This window comes from Xenopus laevis, chromosome 6S (assembly GCF_017654675.1).
Source record: "Xenopus laevis strain J_2021 chromosome 6S, Xenopus_laevis_v10.1, whole genome shotgun sequence".
NCBI classification, from domain to species: Eukaryota; Metazoa; Chordata; class Amphibia; order Anura; family Pipidae; genus Xenopus; species Xenopus laevis.
The window spans coordinates 6,902,115-6,923,283 of record NC_054382.1 but is presented as its reverse complement, the minus strand read 5'-3'; the positions used below and the strand labels follow the sequence as shown (position 1 = coordinate 6,923,283).

The following is a 21,169-nucleotide window of genomic DNA, read 5'->3' as shown; positions in this document are numbered from 1 at the left end:
TTTTTTCTGCAATTTTTGTGACCTGAGGGAGGGTTTGGGTTGGGCTCTTCTTCTGCTCTTACCCCCCCGCCCATGTGGGGCTCCGGCAGCCTCCATTTATAGGTGCATGCCTGCCCTCCCCACCCCCTTTCATGACATCAGAGATAGGGGGCGGCCTATAAATGGACGTGTTCGCTGGGTTAGGGTCGGGCGTGAGTCTAATTTTTGTCCACCCACACCTCACTACTCTGGACACAGTAGCTTGCACTTTTTACATTTACAAATAACTTTCATTGGAAATGTGTAATGCATTCATATTGGAGAGTTGCCTAAAATGATATTCTCTTTCAGTAGACAAAAAGTCATTATTTGGGTGGAGTTCCCCTTTAACTGAGACGACTGGGAATCCTATGACACTGTTACTAATGGAGAAAATAATATTTGTAAAAGGTATTGATTTAATTAACAGTCCCAGAGCTGAAGGTGCCTAACACTGGGGATGAGAGGTTAACAGGGCAAAATAGCTAATGTATCACAAACTGCCCACTAACCGACTGCCAACTGATAATTTTCTGTGCCCAGATGACAGTGTGGTGCCATGGCTACATTTCCTGACTCCAGCCTTCAATTGCTTTTTACTTTGTGGCCACTAATGTTTAATTTCCAAAGGCAAATATTAAAATAATGCATTAATTAATGTGCACAACTGTCTGTTCGGCTACTTCATTAGTGTATATGGCAAGATCAGCTTTGAATGAGGACGGCATTGGCCTGATGTAGTTCCTCCGACCTTTTATTAGTGCTGAATTCTGCAGTTTATTGTAGGGAAACAGATAACAGCAGGACACCCAGATGAATATCCAGAAGATGGAACAGAGGTAATCAGCATAATAAATGAGTCTGCAGGTTCTATTACTTAAAGGTACAACAGCCCAATACCCAACCTTCTGTCATGTGTCCAAATATCCCTGTCACAGCTTGTCACTCACCTTCTGTCATGGACCTGGGACTGTTCTTATTACTAATACTACAGACACCATCTCTCCCTACTATACCTGCTATCCCACAGTCACACTCCCTTCCCAGAGACTATTATCCACTGTTACTATAGGCACCATCTCTCCCTACTATACCTGCTATCCCACAGTCACACTCCCTTCCCAGAGACTATTATCCACTGTTACTATAGGCACCATCTCTCCCTACTATACCTGCTATCCCACAGTCACACTCCCTTCCCAGAGACTATTATCCACTGTTACTATAGGCACCATCTCTCCCTACTATACCTGCTATCCCACAGTCACACTCCCTTCCCAGAGACTATTATCCACTGTTACTATAGGCACCATCTCTCCCTACTATACCTGCTATCCCACAGTCACACTCCCTTCCCAGAGACTATTATCCACTGTTACTATAGACACCATCTCTCCCTACTATACCTGCTATCCCACAGTCACACTCCCTTCCCAGAGACTATTATCCCACTGTTACTATAGGCTCCATCTCTCCCTACTATCCCACATCCACAATAACATTTTCTTGTTCCCCATAAATGAAGAGATGCTGAGAGTTGTAGGTTCCAAAATCCTTTATGTTCCACTTAGGGAATGAAAAAAGGTAAGCGGCTTTAGAGTCTCTAGCTAATATTCTTGCTTTCATGGTTACAATAGAATATAGAAGCAGTAAGATTGGGTTGGCATGTGGGGGTAGACTGAGAGCATCATCTTTGTTTCCACTTTTATCCGCAGTTAAAAAAAACATCCCTCCCCTTGTCCCCACCAGCAGGACTCCATAATGCAGCAGCCGCACTCACACACACACAATGTCGCCCTGCAATATTATCCAGGGAGCTTTGCTTCTCCAGTTCAGCGACTGCACAATTTACCCATTATTACAATTAATTTCTGTACCTTTTCCCTTGTCCCTTGTATGCGGCTTCCCTAGTGCCGCACGTTATTGTGTATTTCATTGTCTAACTGTCCTGTACGCTGTTTAACGTTACTCAGGCTGTTCCAGAGGAAATAATCTTTCAGTTCTAATTAATAAACTGCAGCCTTTCCATTGGGGGTTATGTTCCTTGTTCCTTTCAGCCAAGTTCGAAAATTAGTCATCCAGAAGAAAAAAATAAAAGCTGAGCCCTGTGTGTTTTCATTCATTATAAGGACAACCGCATACCTCCTAATAAAACCAATAGGTCAACAGCATACCTATTAGGGTACAACTACACGAACGATTTCAGCGCAATCCGACACTCTGCGACAAAATGCATGCATTGATCCGACGCGACACTACTGTCAGATGCAGACGCAGCGTGCAGCGGCGACACCATGCGAAAATTCTATGTCTGACCTTATTTTTGTCGCAGCGCGTTGGATTGCGCCGAAATCGTTTCTGTAGTCCTGCCCTTAATGTTTGAATACTGAAAAGTGGAAACGTTTTGATCTACCCACACACATCTAATTAAACCCTGATCTGCCCACTTTGTGATTAGCCTTGCCTTTTTGAGGGTCCACATTTAAGGACTGTCCGGCCTATATTGGGACCATTGGGAGTCATGGTAATCAATTCTGAGCCTTATTTTATGTCAAGTTCTGGGTACAATAAAACCCTAAAGGTGACATCTCTGGGTGGGACACCTGTATCCATTAGCATTAGAATGATCCCAGGGCTAGACCAACCCAAATCTAATCAGAACATTAGACTGATCACATGGCTAAATCAACCTGTATCAAAATAGAGCATTAGAATGATCACAGGGCTAGACCAACCTGTATCCAATCAGAGCATTAGAATGATCACAGGGCTAGACCAACCTGTATCCAATCAGAGCATTAGAATGATCACAGGACTAGACCAACCTGTATCCAATCAGAGCATTAGAATGATCACAGGGCTAGACCAACCTGTATCCAATCACAACATTAGAATGATCACAGGGCTAGACCAACCTGTATCCAATCAGAACATTAGAATGATCACAGGGCTAGACCAACCTGTATCCAATCAGAGCATTAGAATGATCACAGGGCTAGAACACCATGTATCCAATCAGAGCATTAGACTGATCACAGGACAAGACCAACCTGTATCCAATCAGAGCATTAGAATGATCACAGGGCTAGACCAAACTTTATCCAATCAGAGCATTATAATGATCACAGGGCTAGACCAAACTCTATCCAATCAGTGCATTAGAATGATCACAGGGCTAGACCAACCTGTATCCAATCAGAGCATTAGAATAATCACAGGGTTAGGCTAAGGGCACACTAGGCGATAGCGCCGCGATTTGACTCGCGGCGACTTTTCGCAGCGACTTTCCGCAATCGCTGTGGAAACTTTGGCGCTGGCGTCTATGGGGAATCGCGAGCGTAAAAACACACGCGGCGATCTTTTTTCTATTGTCGCTCGAAATCGCCTAGCTAGGCGATTTCGAGCGACAATAGAAAAAAGATCGCCGCGTGTGTTTTTACGCTGGCGATTTGACGCGATTCCCCATAGACGCCAGCGCCAAAGTTTCCACAGCGATTGCGGATTAAAAGTCGCGGCGAAAAGTCGCCGCGAGTCAAATCGCGGCGCTATCGCCTAGTGTGCCCTTAGCCTTAGACCAACCTGTATCCAATAAAAGCATTAGAATAATCACAGGTTTAGACCAACCTGTATCCAATCAGATCATTAGAATAATCACAGGTTTAGACCAACCTGTATCCAATCAGAACATTAGAATGACAACAGGGCTGAAGCCACCTGAAATAATTGGACATCTTTCACACTTCTAGAATACTGTTAAATCTCATATATTTATAGTTAGTTTTTGTACAATCCTCCAGATAATCCCCCATAAATGGACCCATCACAATATGGCTGCTGTTTACTACTTGCTATCGTCATGCAAATTCCACCGCTTGATTTACAACTGACAATGATAAGAGCACCGCCATTTTTTCCCCCTGGATTTTGGCTGGAGCTGTTGAGGAGGGAAAGTTGAAAACGTGCGTTTCCGCAGTAAAAAGGGCAAAAATCCTCTTTTAAATAAATCATTATTTTCCCCCCTCTCTAGACACGACATCTAAATATTTGGAATATAATAGAATTATAGACAAGGAACGTTTCAAACATTCCAGAAATGATTAAATAAGCCATGAGGCTGCGGAACACAGTGTGTAACTGATTATTAACCCAGTGTTGTAACAAATATAATTCAGTATCATTTGTAGGACAAACAATTATATGTACCCACAGGCACAAAGGAACACAGGACAGGGATTTTCTGGCTGACTTACCCTTTACGCTGCATTTAATGTCACATCCCGCTGCCCCCATACAGCGCAGTGACCTGTAAACTCTAAACAGATTTCCCAATTTCCATATATATATATTTTATAAAAATTTCAAAGGTTGATCAGTAATTGCTACTAAAATCAGTATCTACCTGCTCCATGCTATTCACTGCACTGCAAGTTCTGGCTAATGAAAAAATGTAGAAAACAAGGCCAACCAACTCATTAAAGGGGTTGTTCACCTTGAAATTAACTTTTATTATGATGTAGAGACTGATATTCTGAGACAATTTGCAATTGGTTTTTATTTTTTGTTATTATTAGTTATTTAGATTTTTATTCAATAGCTCTCCGGTTTGTCGTTCCGGTAATCTGGAGCAGCACCTGGTGTTGCCGATGGGAAGGAGAAGCTGCTGCAAAAGGGACACTGACCTATAAAGTGTTTTTACTGTTCCTTCTAAAAGTATAAGCTGGTAACAGACTGCAAACTAGCCTAACCTTGGGTAGGGTGTGGGCATATTATTGGGGCTGGGTAGCCTGGGTGGCTTGTGGGTATGGCCTCAAACAGAATTCCGATAAGGAGTGATTTGCACTGTATGTGGATTTTTCCATCAAGGCTCAATTGTAAGATAAGTAAAGAAAGTACAGATTTGGGACCTGTTATCCAGAATGCTTGGGAGCTGGGGATTTCCCGGATAACAGATCTTTCCCTAATTTGGGTCTTCATAACTTAAAGGGGACCTGTCAACTAGACATAAAAAACTGTAAAATAAAAGTCCTTTTCATATTAAACATGAAATCCAAATTATTTTTTTTATTACAGCGTTCATAGCTGTTGTGAGCTCATTTAAAAATCTCAGCTGTCAATCAAATATTGTCTGCCCCTCCTCTATGCCTTAGGCAAATTTTATCAGCTTTTTCACCTGAAAACTCGGATTTTTGCCCAAAAACTTCGGGGTATTGTATGAAACCCAGTGCACATCATTGGGACTTGTCTCATTGACTTATATGAAACCTTGACAGGTCTGAGATGCCGGATTTTCTGATTCAGACTTTTCCATCCTCGGGATTTAATAAATTCCGAAAAATCCGCGATTTTTTAAGAGTCCGATTATATAAAAAAAAAATCAAGAATTTTTCATGATTTTTGCATTCGGAGTTTAGTAAATAAAATAACCCCCATACTGTATATATCCATGAGAGAATGTTATGCCGTTGATAGCAAAATGGATGTGAAATCTCCGGCATTTTGGGTAACATTATAAAAAATGATCACAGAACAAAGGAAGTGGAAAAGCAATCAGAACCATTTCATTTTCCTTGTTCGTATTCATTTGTTCCATTCCCAGCAAGTAGGGAGGCCGGGGAAATATATTGCTATTTCGCAAGAAATAAAGCATATAGTTCCGTGACCATATAAAAGGCCAAGTGCTTTTATACAGGCCATGGAACTCCTCTGTGACTTCTAATATCCTCCTATTTTCCAAAAAGGGGAACTTTATTATCATACAATTTAGTGAGTCATGTGACAAAAATGACATCTCTAAGCTCCGACATCACTAACCATGGGATATAAGAGAGGATATCATTTACAGGATATTCACGGCTTTTGTGTGCAGGTACAAGATCCGTTATCTGGAAACCCATTATCCAGAAAGCTCCAAATTATTGAAAGGCCGCCTCCCATAGACTCCGCTTTATCCAAATAATCCAAATTTTAAAAAATGATTTGCTTTTTCTGTGTAATAATAAAACAGTCGCTTGTACTTGATCCCAACTAAGATATAATTAATCCTTATTGGAAGCAAAACCAGCCTATTGGGTTTATTTCATGTTTATATGATTTTCTTAAGACTTGAAGATCCAAATGAAAAGATCCCTTATCCAGAAAGCCCCAGGTCCCAAGCATTCTGGATAACAGGTCCCATACCAGCATTATAATAAAATATAGTATGTGTATTTCCATGCCTTTGGTACAGTTGTGCAGCAGTTGGAAAGCCATGGCTCGGCCATCATACCAGTAACGCCCAAAGACATAGATGTTGACCCGATTGGCCCACGCTTAGCTGATACGTAGCTTTTCTACCACTACCCAGAAGGGAACCGTCTTGTTTTGATAGATCCACTAATAACACAAGGACAATACCCTAAGCACCATCAAGGGGCCGATTATAAGTATCCGGCACATTAATCATCTTTGGAAGCTCCGTCACTACTCCAGAAATCATTTGCTATGGTTTGCATGGAACTTGTCTGGCTGCCAGCTTCCAACTGTCACTTGAGGAACACACTGCACTTTCAGTCTATTATCACAGCAGAGTCATACAATTCAGCAGTGGTGTTTAGGCAGGGACTGTACAGAAAATAATGTCACTGTGGAACACATAGCTTTTATCAGTGAGTGTTTCGGCTTTTTGTCTCAAACCCTCCATTGTTCCAGCTGAATCTCTTTCTGGCACTTACAGAAATTTTGCAGCATTTTTTTTGAACCATATTAAAATGAAGACCAACTGTCCCCCACCGGGTCTGAATAACAAAGGACAGGTGATAAGCCATTTAAAGGGAAAGTACTCTCATTTATTGTATAGCCCCCCTCACCCACCCAATAGATGTTAAGTGTATTCTCTTTGCGTGAAACATTATGTCAATAAATAGCAGCTTTATCAAAAAGCCAAACACAATTTCTTCTAAAAGCCGGAAAGTCCTGGAAATGGAATCTGGAGCATCTTCTGAAAACCACTGTAAAGTTCTAGCACCACAAAGTAAAGGAGATGGGACCTCAGTTAGATCCTGTGGATTATCATAAACTTATAGCAGCCAGAATGTATAGGAGATGGGTCATATACATCACCTGACTGTTACTGTAACCCTGTAGGCGCCAGAATGTATAGGAGATGGGTCATTGAGCATCACATGACTGTTACTGTAACCCTGTAGCTTCCAGAATGTATAGGAGATGGGTCATTGAGCATCATCTGACTGTTACTGTAACCCTGTAGGTGCCAGAATGTATAGGAGATGGGTCATTGAGCATCATCTGACTGTTACTGTAACCCTGTAGGTGCCAGAATGTATAGGAGATGGGTCATTGAGCATCACCTGACTGTTACTGTAACCCTGTAGCTGCCAGAATGTATAGGAATGGGTCATTGAGCATCACATGACTGCTACTGTAACCCTGTAGGTGCCAGAATGTATAGGAGATGGGTCATTGAGCATCACCTGACTGTTACTGTAACCCTGTAGGTGCCAGAATGTATAGGAGATGGGTCATTGAGCATCACCTGACTGTTACTGTAACCCTGTAGGTGCCAGAATGTATAGGAGATGGGTCATTGAGCATCACATAACTGTTACTGTAACCCTGTAGCTGCCAGAATGTATAGGAGATGGGTCATTGAGCATCACATGACTGTTACTGTAACCCTGTAGGTGCCAGAATGTATAGGAGATGGGTCATTGAGCATCACATGACTGTTACTGTAACCCTGTAGCTGCCAGAATGTATAGGAGATGGGTCATTGAGCATCACCTGACTGTTACTGTAACCCTGTAGGTGCCAGAATGTATAGGAGATGGGTCCTTGAGCATCACCTGACTGTTACTGTAACCCTGTAGGTGCCAGAATGTATAGGAGATGGGTCATTGAGCATCACATAACTGTTACTGTAACCCTGTAGCTGCCAGAATGTATAGGAGATGGGTCATTGAGCATCACCTGACTGTTACTGTAACCCTGTAGCTTCCAGAATGTATTGGAGATGGGTCATTGAGCATCACATGACTGTTACTGTAACCCTGTAGCTGCCAGAATGTATAGGAGATGGGTCATTGAGCATCACCTGACTGTTACTGTAACCCTGTAGGTGCCAGAATGTATAGGAGATGGGTCCTTGAGCATCACCTGACTGTTACTGTAACCCTGTAGGTGCCAGAATGTATAGGAGATGGGTCCTTGAGCATCACCTGACTGTTACTGTAACCCTGTAGGTGCCAGAATGTATAGGAGATGGGTCCTTGAGCATCACCTGACTGTTACTGTAACCCAACAACTGACTCCAGGTCATGGTGAGTAGATATATAGTAATGTGGTGCACAACTTGCCCCCATCTTGCAACATTCCTCTTTGAAAAGGTGCAAAGCTGCACTGAAATCTCTGCTTCCCCCCTTGGGTGGTCTTCAAGAGTCTCACTATTTTAATTGGATGGCTGCAACACATCTGCTTTGGGGCCACAAGGACTTCATGATACTGTGCACAACTGCTTTCTACATAGTTTTCCCTATTAAATGGGTCTCCTGAATGTGGGTCCTACTGCATTCTCTCCTATTGTACATACAACTGCACCACTTTGAAACCTTATTTTTTTTTGGAGGCCACGGCACTTTGCACCCTATAAAAGACATACAGGTATGGGACCATGTCTGCTCACATTTGAGCCAATAAAGTACACTTTTTGATTATTACACAAATTGCAGTGTGCTGCAGTATATTGGATTTCTTCTATCCTGAAAGCTTGGGACCTAGTGGACCTTCATACCTTAAGTCTACTAGAAAATCATGAAAACCTTAAATAAACTCTAAAAGGCTGGTTTTGTTTCCAATAAGAATAAATTATTAGGGATGCACCGAAACCTAAACAATCACGTGACTTTTCCTTAACCTTAAACAGTGGATTTGGTGCATCCCTATTAATTAAATCGTAATTTGGATCAAGTACAAGGTACTGTTTTATTATTACAGAGAAAAAGGAAATATCTTTATATACAATGTCTATGGGAGATGGTCTTCGATGTGATCCTCACTGTTACAGCAGCAGACTGGAATAGCAGTGCATGGATCTGCAGCGGCAGTTATAATAACACAGTTAATAGCACTTAATTGTAAGTGAATCATGATAATGATCAAGGAGTGACAATGGAGGGGGAGAGAGAGGAACAGAGAATAGATGAGTATTTATAATAGATTTATATACTTGCTAGGCAACCGCAAGATGCACCCGGCAGTCAGATGTGCTCGCGCTTCGCCTCATCCACAGCCTGCACTTAGGAACTGACAATTCATTTAGATGCTGCATACTACATGGCTTTATGGGCAGGCAGACAGAAAGCATTTAACATTTTGGGTGCTGTGTTATTAACCAAACTACACAAAATCCTGCACTGGAACATGTTTAACCCAAAAAAGTAGAATCTATAGTGCAGGCTCACTAGCAGTTCCATGTCCAAAGACTTCTATTCTACAATCTATGGCAGACAAAGGGTTATAGGAACTGCTAATTAGCCATTCAGCATGCGCATGTTATGTATGGCAACTCTACCTGGCAATAAAGTGAATCCGATTCTGATTCATTTCCTTTTTCAAGGTTGAGTTCCTGCATGGAATCATGGGAATTTGCTTTGGATCAAAGAGACTCTGCAGGCATCGGTGATTAGGGGATTAGTTTGGGTTTGATGCTACTCTACCATGAAAACGTAAGATTAAGGCATAGTGTTAGCTATATCCAGGGAGGTAACAAGCAAGATTAGGACAAAGTGTTGACTATACCCTTAGATGTATCTGTTAGATTAGAGATAGTCTTGGCTATAACCAGAGAGATGCCAGTTAGATTAGAGATAGTGTTGGATATACCCAGAGAGGTAACAGTATAATTATCAATAGTTTTGGTTATACATATAGATATATCAGTTAGAGTAAGAATAGTGTTGGCTATACCCAGAGAGATTACAGTGAGATTAGGGATAGTGTTGGCTATACCCAGAGAGATTACAGTGAGATTAGAGATAGTCTTGGCTATACCCAGAGAGATTACAGTGAGATTAGTGATAGTCTTGGCTATACCCAGAGAGATTACAGTGAGATTAGAGATAGTCTTGGCTATACCCAGAGAGATTACAGTGAGATTAGTGATAGTCTTGGCTATACCCAGAGAGATTACAGTGAGATTAGAGATAGTCTTGGCTATACTCAGAGAGATTAAGGTGAAATTAGGGATAGTCTTGGCTATACTCAGATGGATAACTGTGAGATTAGGAATAGGGTTGGATATACTCAGAGGGAGTATATTAGGGAAAGTTAGAGATAACAGTTATATGAGGGATAGTGGTGACAATACACAGAGAGAACAGTGAGATTAGGGATAGTGTTATAAACAGGGACATAACAATAATATTAGGGATAGTGTTGGAAATACACAGAGAAATGTCAGTGAAATTAAAGCAAAGTGCTGGATTTACACACAGACATGGCTAAACTAATGCAGAATATTAGTCATGAATATTCTAACTCCAAGTTGCACTCAGATCACCCCACTCATTACTCTCCCCATCACCCCATGATCTCTCTCCCTGCCAGGCACAGAAAGTACAGATTGGGTTATGGAAGGAGATGGGCACATCCCATTGCTGATTATTAAATTAGTGCCATTATAACAGCTCTCTCTTTTACCTCTCCCAGCCATACTTTACCCCCCTCTGCTTCCCAGACAGGCTGATCCCCCACCCTCCGAAAGCTCTCGTATAGGAAGCGCCATTAATTATCCTCATCAAACACTCGCTGTGTAGGAAAGCGTTGTCACCAAACTCCTACGGGCACCTGCTTGGCAAGGATTTATTCGCCAACAGCATTAAAACAAAAGCAAATAAACAGCAAAACCCTGTCATGAATGGGTTAAACAACCGCACATTTCCCATCTCTGGCCCATATAGCTTTTGCCATGACATTCTGAGTAATTAAAATATGTTGGGAAACAAGTTTTATATTGGATAATAAAATACACAGGGCAATATAATGGAGGCGCAGTACAATAAATAAACTAAAGAATCAGCGACTTCCTATTCTTCTCTGGATATTTAACTCCTAGTGATTTCTGCATTGTTACTGTAAATACTGTATATACTCAGACATGCCATAGAGTATGGAATAGGTAAAAATGATATATAAGGGACATCTTGAAGCCCTACTACAATACAATGCAGTGATAGATTAGAATATTTATTGTGATTGCTCAGGCTGCAGCCTTCTAGCTATGGTTGTCTTACAATGGATTCTGGGAGTTGTAGTTCAACCACAGCTTGAGGCAGCAGTATTTTTCCTCTTACCTCACATGGGGCTACACTGCATTCCAATGGCCCCCTATTTCTGGAAGTGCTTTTTGATGGACTTCATTTGAGGTATTTGTACGTATGTATGTGGACATCACACAGCGACAGCATTACGATATAAAAGGGGCTGAATTCGATTGTTTTATGAAGCTCAGCTACTATGTAATTGGGCAATACCGAGGCAATGGCAGTGCAAGTGGGACTGAAGTACAAAGCAGAGGAAAGTCAGTTGCACTTACTAGTTGTGTTGTATCTGATCCCATTGAAGGAATCTGGGCAGGGTCTTTCCACAAGTTCCCCGGCTAGGCTCCTGGGCCAGCACGTGCCAATCTGGTCAATGGTAGCGCTACAATAGGGACCTTGGGAAGAAAAGCAGAGAAAGGAGGGGATTATTAATGAATGTGAGATCCATATGGAATGTCCAGTCGTCTGTCTTACAGTCCTACCTTCAAAGCCAAAGAAAGAGGAGGACTCAGAGTGCAAAAAACTGTCCTGAAAAGCATCCAAAAGGCTGCAGTTGGCATCAAATTCATCAATGATAATCTCAAAGATGGTGCTGTCCATTGTGAAGCTGTGGGATGTGGGAGAGACAAGGAGCTGGAATATAAGGCTGGTACTTGGAGCTTGAACACTGGTTCCCTGAGCTGAGCCTACAATAGTGACCCTAAAGGCTGACACACTGGAAGCTGACAATAAGTTGCACTGCCATTAGAAGCTGGAGTTCATGTCTGCACTAAAGCGAATACTGGGAATACTGGCAATAGAAGCTTCTAAGGCTGACACTGGGAGCTGCTAATGGGGCTGCTGGCACTCCAGGCTGGCAGTCAGTAGGAGCCGGTGCAGGGAGCAGTTGTAACTGACAGTCAGAGCAGATACAAAGTGTTAATCCCCAGCGCTGACACCGAGATCTCATACTGGGATTTATCATGTGCTGCTGAGGCCCCGCCCCTCCGTGTGTAAATCTTGCCCCGGCAGCCAATCACAGACACGCTGCTCGTGCACAGACCGGAGGGAACGGGACTGCGGTACAGACACCGGCCACGTGCAACCGGGGGATCCGACGGGACAATTAACCCAATTAATCCGCCCGCTGTGATTCATTATGTACTGGAGTGGGGCTGTAACTGTCACTCACTGACTGTCACTATCTGAGCCCACATGTCACTCCATACACTGAATATAGAGACTAATGACCCTCTGACTGGCACAGACACTCCCTCCACTCATAATATAGAGACGCCTGCGAATAGGGACTCACTCACATGATAGAGACAGCGAGGAGAGAGCTCAGAATAATAGAGCCAGTGAGGAGAGAGAGTGCAGATTGATAGAGACTGTGAGGAGAGAGAGCAGAATGATAGGGACAGTGAGGAGAGAGAGCAGAATGATAGAGACAGTGAGGAGAGAGAGCAGAATGATAGGGACAGTGAGGAGAGAGAGCAGAATGATAGAAAGAGTGAGGAGAGAGCTCAGAATGATAGAAACAGCGAGGAGAGAGCTCAGAATGATAGAGACAGTGAGGAGAGAGAGCAGAACGATAGAGGCAGTGAGGAGAGAGAGCAGAATGATAGAAAGAGTGAGGAGAGAGAGCTCAGAATGATAGAAACAGCGAGGAGAGAGCTCAGAATGATAGAGACAGTGAGGAGAGAGAGCAGAATGATAGGGACAGTGAGGAGAGAGCAGAATGATAGAGACAGTGAGGAGAGAGAGCAGAATGATAGGGACAGTGAGGAGAGAGCAGAATGATAGAGACAGTGAGGAGAGAGAGCAGAATGATAGAGGCAGTGAGGAGAGAGCTCAGAATGATAGAGACAGTGAGGAGAGAGAGCAGAATGATAGAAAGAGTGAGAAGAGAGCTCAGAATGATAGAGACAGCGAGGAGAGAGCTCAGAATGATAGAGAAAGTGAGGAGAGAGAGCAGAATGATAGAGGCAGTGAGGAGAGAGCTCAGAATGATAGAGACAGTGAGGAGAGAGAGCAGAATGATAGAGACTGTGAGGAGAGAGCAGAATGATAGAGACAGTGAGGAGAGAGCTCAGAATGATAGAGACAGTGAGGAGAGAGAGCAGAATGATAGGGACAGTGAGGAGAGAGCAGAATGATAGAGACAGTGAGGAGAGAGCTCAGAATGATAGAGACAGTGAGGAGAGAGAGCAGAATGATAGAAAGAGTGAGGAGAAAGCTCAGAATGATAGAGACAGCGAGGAGAGAGCTCAGAATGATAGAGACAGTGAGGAGAGAGCGCAGAATGATAGAGACAGTGAGGAGAGAGCGCAGAATGATAGAGACAGTGAGGAGAGAGCGCAGAATGATAGAGACAGTGACAGGTGAAGATGCTGATTGCTGATATACAGTCAGAGAGTCATTACACATGCACACATCATATTGATCAATGGGGAATGTTGGTGAATTGGCTGATAGTGGGTATAAATAGAGGCAAATAGATAATACGGCTGAATACATACATACATACATATATTTATATACATACATAGATTCATAACAAAAGAGATAGATGGAGAGAGAAGAGACACCTAGTGGGAGAAGGGCCACTGACAATAGCTGTACAATCTCTCTCATATAGACTGAGACACAGGACTTTCCCTATTCCCATAAACTGCCCCCAAAACCAACCTATTCCACCCCTACGTGCTTTGGCAACCAATCAGATGCTTGCTTCCAGGGTTCTGCCTGCATTTTGCTTATTTTTGATTGGCTGCACCACGTTATTACATAAGAACCGTTTTTTAATGATCATTGAAAAGAGATATAAAGGGCTGGGTGCAGACGTTCTTCTTCCACCTCTAAAGAGGAACTTGGTTCTTTTTTATTAGTCCCATATAAAAGCTCATTAGTCATTATATGTTTCATAGAACAAAATACTGGTGAGGTAAGGGTGCCCATTAAACAAGGCACAATCATGGGAGCCAACACTGCACTAGAGGTATATATTGAAAATACACAGTTGATAACTATAAATACTAGGATTAACTGCTAAATTGTAAGAGACCTCTTCCCTGTAGAGTTTGCAGTCTAAATATATCCATAGAAGCAGGACTGCTGCTTACAATGGGATCAGATAGGATCTGTGCAGCCACTGGGACAGAATGTTCTGTTATACAGATAGCTAGAATCATAGCTGCCATAAAGCAGGACAGGACTGCTGCTTACAATGGGGATCAGATAGGATCTGTGCAGCCACTGGGACAGAATGTTCTTTTATACAGATAGCTAGAATCATAGCTGCCATAAAGCAGGACAGGACTGCTGCTTACAATGGGATCAGATAGGATCTGTGCAGCCACTGGGACAGAATGTTCTGTTATACAGATAGCTAGAATCATAGCTGCCATAAAGCAGGACAGGACTGCTGCTTACAATGGGATCAGATAGGATCTGTGCAGCCACTGTGACAGAATGCTCTGTTATACAGATAGCTAGAATCTCAGCTGCCATAAAGCAGGACAGGACTGCTGCTTACAATGGGGATCAGATAGGATCTGTGCAGCCACTGGGACAGAATGTTCAGTTATACAGATAGCTAGAATCTCAGCTGCCATAAAGCAGGACAGGACTGCTGCTTACAATGGGGATCAGATAGGATCTGTGCAGCCACTGGGACAGAATGTTCTGTTATACAGATAGCTAGAATCTCAGCTGCCATAAAGCAGGACAGGACTGCTGCTTACAATGGGGATCAGATAGGATCTGTGCAGCCACTGGGACAGAATGTTCTGTTATACAGATAGCTAGAATCTCAGCTGCCATAAAGCAGGGCAGGACTGCTGCTTACAATGGGTTCTGAGAGACAGACTAATATATTTTTTATAACAGAGCCCTATAATATATTATCAAGTTCAGTTATAATTTACAGGACACTGTGTGTTTGGTCTTAGGGATGCACCGAATCCAGGATTCGGCCTTTTTCAGCAGAATTCGGATTCGGCAGAATCCTTCTGCCCAGCTGAACCCGAACCCTAATTTGCATATGTAAATTAGGGGCGGGAGGGAAATCGCGTGACTTTTTGTCACAAAACAAGGAAGTAAAAATTTTTCCCCTTCCCACCCCTAATTTGCATATGCAAATTAGGATTTGGTTCGGTATTCGGCCGAATCTTTTGCGAAGGATTCGGGGGTTCGGCAGAATCTAAAATAGTGGATTCGGTGCATCCCAAATATACAGTATATATATATATTACATTTGATCTACTGCTGTTCTTCTAGTGAGAAGTCACTAGTTGGCTCTATGAAATACTTTAGACACCCGCAGAAGGTTTATAGCTGCTCCGTGTTAGATGCTCAGCAGGGGAAATTAACAGCAATAGGTCTCGCCAGTCATTGCCACATACAGTCACTTATAGATCAGTCCTTGAGCTCCACGGTAAGTGATTGCGCCTCTGTGAGGCAGTCAGAATATATTAGTCACAGAACAGATTAGCCTGCCAGTGGCCCATGTTATACAGCTCCATCCATAGGAGATCTCTTACTGACTGATTGCTGTGTACTGAACATGTGCTCTGCTGTATTCCCCTCATACTATCCTTGTGATAATACGGCCACTGTATATGAGCAAACTAAGGGGACTGTTCCTGCTGAATTGTGCTTAGTACAGGGAATACCTATGATGCTATAGTTGTATGGGATCTCTCTGTACTAGGGATGTAGCGAACCGCCGATAATGTGTTCGCGAACTTCGAACATCCGAAAATCGTTCGATTCGAACGATCGAAGGATTTTAATCGTTCGATCGAACGATTTTCGTTCGAATCGAACGAAAATCGTTCGATTTTAGCGACCGAATGGTCGAACGATTTTGACGCGAACGCCTATTGGCGAACGTCGCGCGACGTTCGCGAACTTGCGGCGGACGCGAACAGCCGATGTTCGCGCGAACAAGTTCGCCGCAGAACAGTCCGCGACATCCCTACTCTGTACAGACTATGAGCAAACTTAGGGGACTGTTCCTGCTGAATTGTGCTTAGTACAGGGGAATACCTATGCTGTCATAGTTTTATGGGATCTCTCTGTACAGACTATGAGCAAACTTAGGGGACTGTTCCTGCTGAATTGTGCTTAGTACAGGGGAATACCTATGCTGTCATAGTTTTATGGGATCTCTCTGTACAGACTATGAGCAAACTTAGGGGACTGTTCCTGCTGAATTGTGCTTAGTACAGGGAATACCTATGCTGCCATAGTTTTATGGGATCTCTCTGTACAGACTATGAGCAAACTTAGGGGGCTGTTCCTGCTGATTTGTGCTTAGTACAGGGGATACCTATGCTGCCATAGTTTTATGGGATCTCTCTGTACAGACTATGAGCAAACTTAGGGACTGTTCCTGCTGAATTGTGCTTAGTACAGGGAATACCTATGCTGCCATAGTTTTATGGGATCTCTCTGTACATATTATGAGCAAACGTAGGGACTGTTCCTGCTGAATTGTGCTTAGTACAGGGAATACCTATGCTGTCATAGTTTTATGGGATCTCTCTGTACAGACTATGAGCAAACTTAGGGGACTGTTCCTGCTGAATTGTGCTTAGTACAGGGGAATACCTATGCTGCCATAGTTTAATGGGATCTCTCTGTACATATTATGAGCAAACGTAGGGACTGTTCCTGCTGAATTGTGCTTAGTACAGGGAATACCTATGCTGCCATAGTTTTATGGGATCTCTCTGTACAGACTATGAGCAAACAACACCATTTATTTTACACAGTGCAGGAGATTGATGGGTGGTGAAAAAAGTTGCATGTATGTCGGAAGCTGCGCGTAAGAGCTTGCAGGGAAGACCAGGCAGGAAGGAAGTTATACCTTCATCTCTTATTCATGAGACAAATTAAAAGGAAACAATAAAACATATTAATAAAAAATACATGTTTTTTATTATTTTATTAGTCGTACAAAATATAAATGTACAGGTATTAATGTATTTTTATGTTGTGGTTTTCCACCAGTTAACCTGAGTAGTCTGTGCTGCTTGTGCTCTCGGCAGGTCTGGGACTTTATACATGAAACACAACTTGCCAATCAGGGTGTGGGACGTCAGTAGGGTTGCCACTGTTTTTGTGCGCAAATTGGATTCAAATTGTGATGTTATTCCCCTCAAAGCTCCTTGCTCCCCAATTTGCAGGCAGTTAGCAGCCTTTAAAAATGGCCGCTGCTTGTGCGTCATACGCCTGAAACGCTTTGCTTACTGCTGCTCCAGGCGTTCATTGTGCGCCCATTAGAATGCATAGCTAATAAGCCCCGTGCTAGTCCTATACTTATGTGGGCATAGTTGCAGCATTGTCACTAAGCAGCGAGTATCAGATACTCACACACTGTATCATTAGCGGAGCCGGTTCCTGCAGTCAGAGCTTTGCAGCAGCTCAAGTCAAACCTTAGGGGATCTAGTTAATGTTCTGCAATAAGGAACATGATCTGCAGGCCCTGATCCTTTTTATTTGACAACCTTGATTTATCATTTGCGCCCACAGACACTGGCTTGTTCTGTGGTAAAAACGATTGAGAAAAATGGAAAAGAATCAAGTTTCTCACGTTTGTGTTTTTATAATCTATAAGGTGGGGGTTATACGCTGGCACAGAATCATTGTGTTGGCATCAAGAGTATGGCCATAAAATGTGTGCCAGCAGGAGAGCTGGTGCAGCAAAGTGCAGGTGATTCTGCCAGGGGTTTCACCACCGGCCAATATTCTGACATTAATTAATATCTGTAGGTTTCACAGGATAATTAATGTTTTTTTTTTCTTCTTACATTCAGAAATCACCAGTGAGTAATGTGACTTTTATAAAATGGCTCAACCTGTAGCCTTGTGCCTTTATATGGTCACAGAACAACCCCTCAGTGACTTCTAATATCCTTATCATTTACAGTAGGGGGTACATTATCCCTTATAATACATGAGTGATACTCAGAGTTCCCTGTATAACTCAGCCTGCAGCCTTGCACCTTTATATGGTCACAGAACAACCCCTCAGTGACTTCTAATATCCTTATCATTTACAGTAGGGGGTACATTATCCCTTATAATACATGAGTGATACTCAGAGTTCCCTGTATAACTAAGCCTGCAGCCTTGTGCCTTTATATGGTCACAGAACCCCTCAGTGACTTCTAATATCCTTATCATTTACAGTAGGGGGTACATTATCCCTTATAATACATGAGTGATACTCAGAGTTCCCTGTATAACTCAGCCTGCAGCCTTTTGCCTTTATATGGTCACAGAACAACCCCTCAGTGACTTCTAATATCCTTATCATTTACAGTAGGGGGTACATTATCCCTTATAATACATGAGTGATACTCAGAGTTCCCTGTATAACTCAGCCTGCAGCCTTGTGCCTTTATATGGTCACAGAACAACCCCTCAGTGACTTCTAATATCCTTATCATTTACAGTAGGGGGTACATTATCCCTTATAATACATGAGTGATACTCAGAGTTCCCTGTATAACTCAGCCTGCAGCCTTGTGCCTTTATATGGTCACAGAACAACCCCTCAGTGACTTCTAATATCCTTATCATTTACAGTAGGGGGTACATTATCCCTTATAATACATGAGTGATACTCAGAGTTCCCTGTATAACTCAGCCTGCAGCCTTGTGCCTTTATATGGTCATAGAACAACCCCTCAGTGACTTCTAATATCCTTATCATTTACAGTAGGGGGTACATTATCCCTTATAATACATGAGTGATACTCAGAGTTCCCAGTGTAATTCAGCCTGCAGCCTTGTGCCTGCAGGTTGAACTGTCAAAATCGGGACTGTCCTGCGAAAAACGGGACATGGTCCAACATTTCTATTACTTACCTTATTTTCGTCGCATCTGTCTCGTCGCATTCGTTTCCTCTCATCGCGTCGGATTGGACCAAGCCGCGCCGTGTGTTTCAGCCCTAAGACTTACACTTGTCTCTTCTGTCTGCTCCCGTGCCTCCCGCATCTATCTGTTCCCCTCTAACCTCCCAAAGTGCAGACCAATGACTGCAGAAGAAGGTGAGGGAGCAGCGCAGCAGGGTCATCATGTTTGGATTTCAGGAAAAAAAAATTGTGGGGGGAACCAGCTAAGGAACCTTATACCACTGGAAAGTACCCTGTATACTATTACTCCCACCGGAGCAGAAACCCCCATCCAGGGAAGCCATAACATGGAGACAAGATATTAAATATATATAAATATCCTAAATATATATAATAGCGTATAACTTAGGAACTTTTACAACCCCCTAAAATTCTTGCCACAAGCCATACTTAAAGGGCAAGTCAATCCCAAAATGAAAGAATTAGATCGGATCCTAACGAATCCTAACAGGGGGTCGGATCGTGGGACCACATCAACGAACAGATGCAGCTGTGATCCGACGGGATTTTGAGTCCCGTCCTATAGACATCTGTCCGACTTTCGGCCAGATAATGATCGGGGAAGCCCGTCGGACTGCCCCATACACGGGTCAATAAGCTGCCGACTCGGTCTGTTGGCAGCTTTTATTGGCCCGTGTATGGCCACCATAAAACTGTTGATACAATATAAGACAAGGCAGCTGATTAACAGACCTGTCTTTGCTGCAGGGGAACCAAGACTTTTGCAACATTGTTTTTTTTTAGTTTTTAAATGAAATCAAGAAGAAATGTCAACAAATATAAGAAATAACAAAAAGTACAGTAAATACTATAAAAGAATAAAAAAAAACCCATTAATAATACAAAGTTTGTCAAATAACGGTGAATTGTAGTATTACATAGGGGACATTTTTAAATAACTCTCAGGACTAGATTATATATATTATGAGGATATTGTTGATTTTGTCTCTTTCTATAGTTTTGAGAGAAGATCTTCCATTTGGAATTGAAGTTTAGGCAATTATAACCAATAGCTTCATTGGTGCGAAGGGACTTTAATTCAAGTATCACTTCGCTCATAGTTGGTATCGACTTTTCGAACCAATTTTTGAAGCTGTTTCTTCGAGCTGACGCTAGAATTCGTTTTATATATTCTGAATTGCGTGATGCATTAAAGTCTTTGGATCTCCATGATATTGAGGTTAATTTTAAAGTGTCGGTCATCCCTAAGAGGGCAGATTGTGGAGACAATGAAATCTGTGAATGTAAAATAGTCTTTAGATGATTTTTAATATCTTTCCAGAAATTCTTAATTAATACACATTCCCAAAGAAGATGAAATGAATTTGGGGCAGGAACTTCGCATTTAGGACAGGAGTTGAGAAATTTAGTGTCCTTTGAATGAAAATTAAATCCTTTATATGCCAAATGGACTAATCTAAAATTTTGTTCTCTCCATATTTCTTTGCCGCGCAACAACATTTTTTTGAGACATTTTGCCGGTGGCAAATTTTTGGGAAACTAAACAGGTCAAATTCCCCCATCCCTAGTAAAAAAAAAATGCAATAACTATAAATGTGTAGCCTTACAGAGCATTTTTTTTAAGATGGGGTCAGTGACCCCAATTTGAAAGCATGAAAGAGAAATGAATAGTGAAGACCAGTTATATGTATTTTTTTTAACTTGTAGGGGCCCTGGTCACCAATGTTTTTTAATTTTTTGGGGGGGAAAAGGGGGCTCAGCAACCAATGTTTTATTTAACTTGTAGGGGGCCTGTTCACCAAAGTTTTTTCTAATTTTTGGAGAGGAAAGGGGGCCTGGCCACCAATGTTTTTTTAAACTTGTACAAAGAGCCCTGGCCACCAATGTTTTTTATTTTTTTGGGAATAAAGGGGGCTTGGCCACCAATGTTTTATTTAAATTGTAGGGGGCCTGGTCACCAAAGTTATCTT

The 21,169-nt window shown here is 42.4% G+C and overlaps 1 protein-coding gene across 2 annotated transcripts in view; it reads right to left on the bottom strand.

Annotated features, from left to right (window-relative positions):
• crhr2.S (corticotropin releasing hormone receptor 2 S homeolog) overlaps positions 1-21,169 on the bottom strand; it is a 147,178-nt gene that overhangs the window by 50,290 nt on the left and 75,719 nt on the right. The window contains 2 exon segments of one of the 2 annotated variants that reach the window (NM_001085831.1): positions 11,606-11,725; positions 11,813-11,930. In NM_001085831.1, coding sequence (NP_001079300.1) covers positions 11,606-11,725; positions 11,813-11,930 — 238 coding nt within the window. 2 annotated transcript variants of the gene reach the window in all.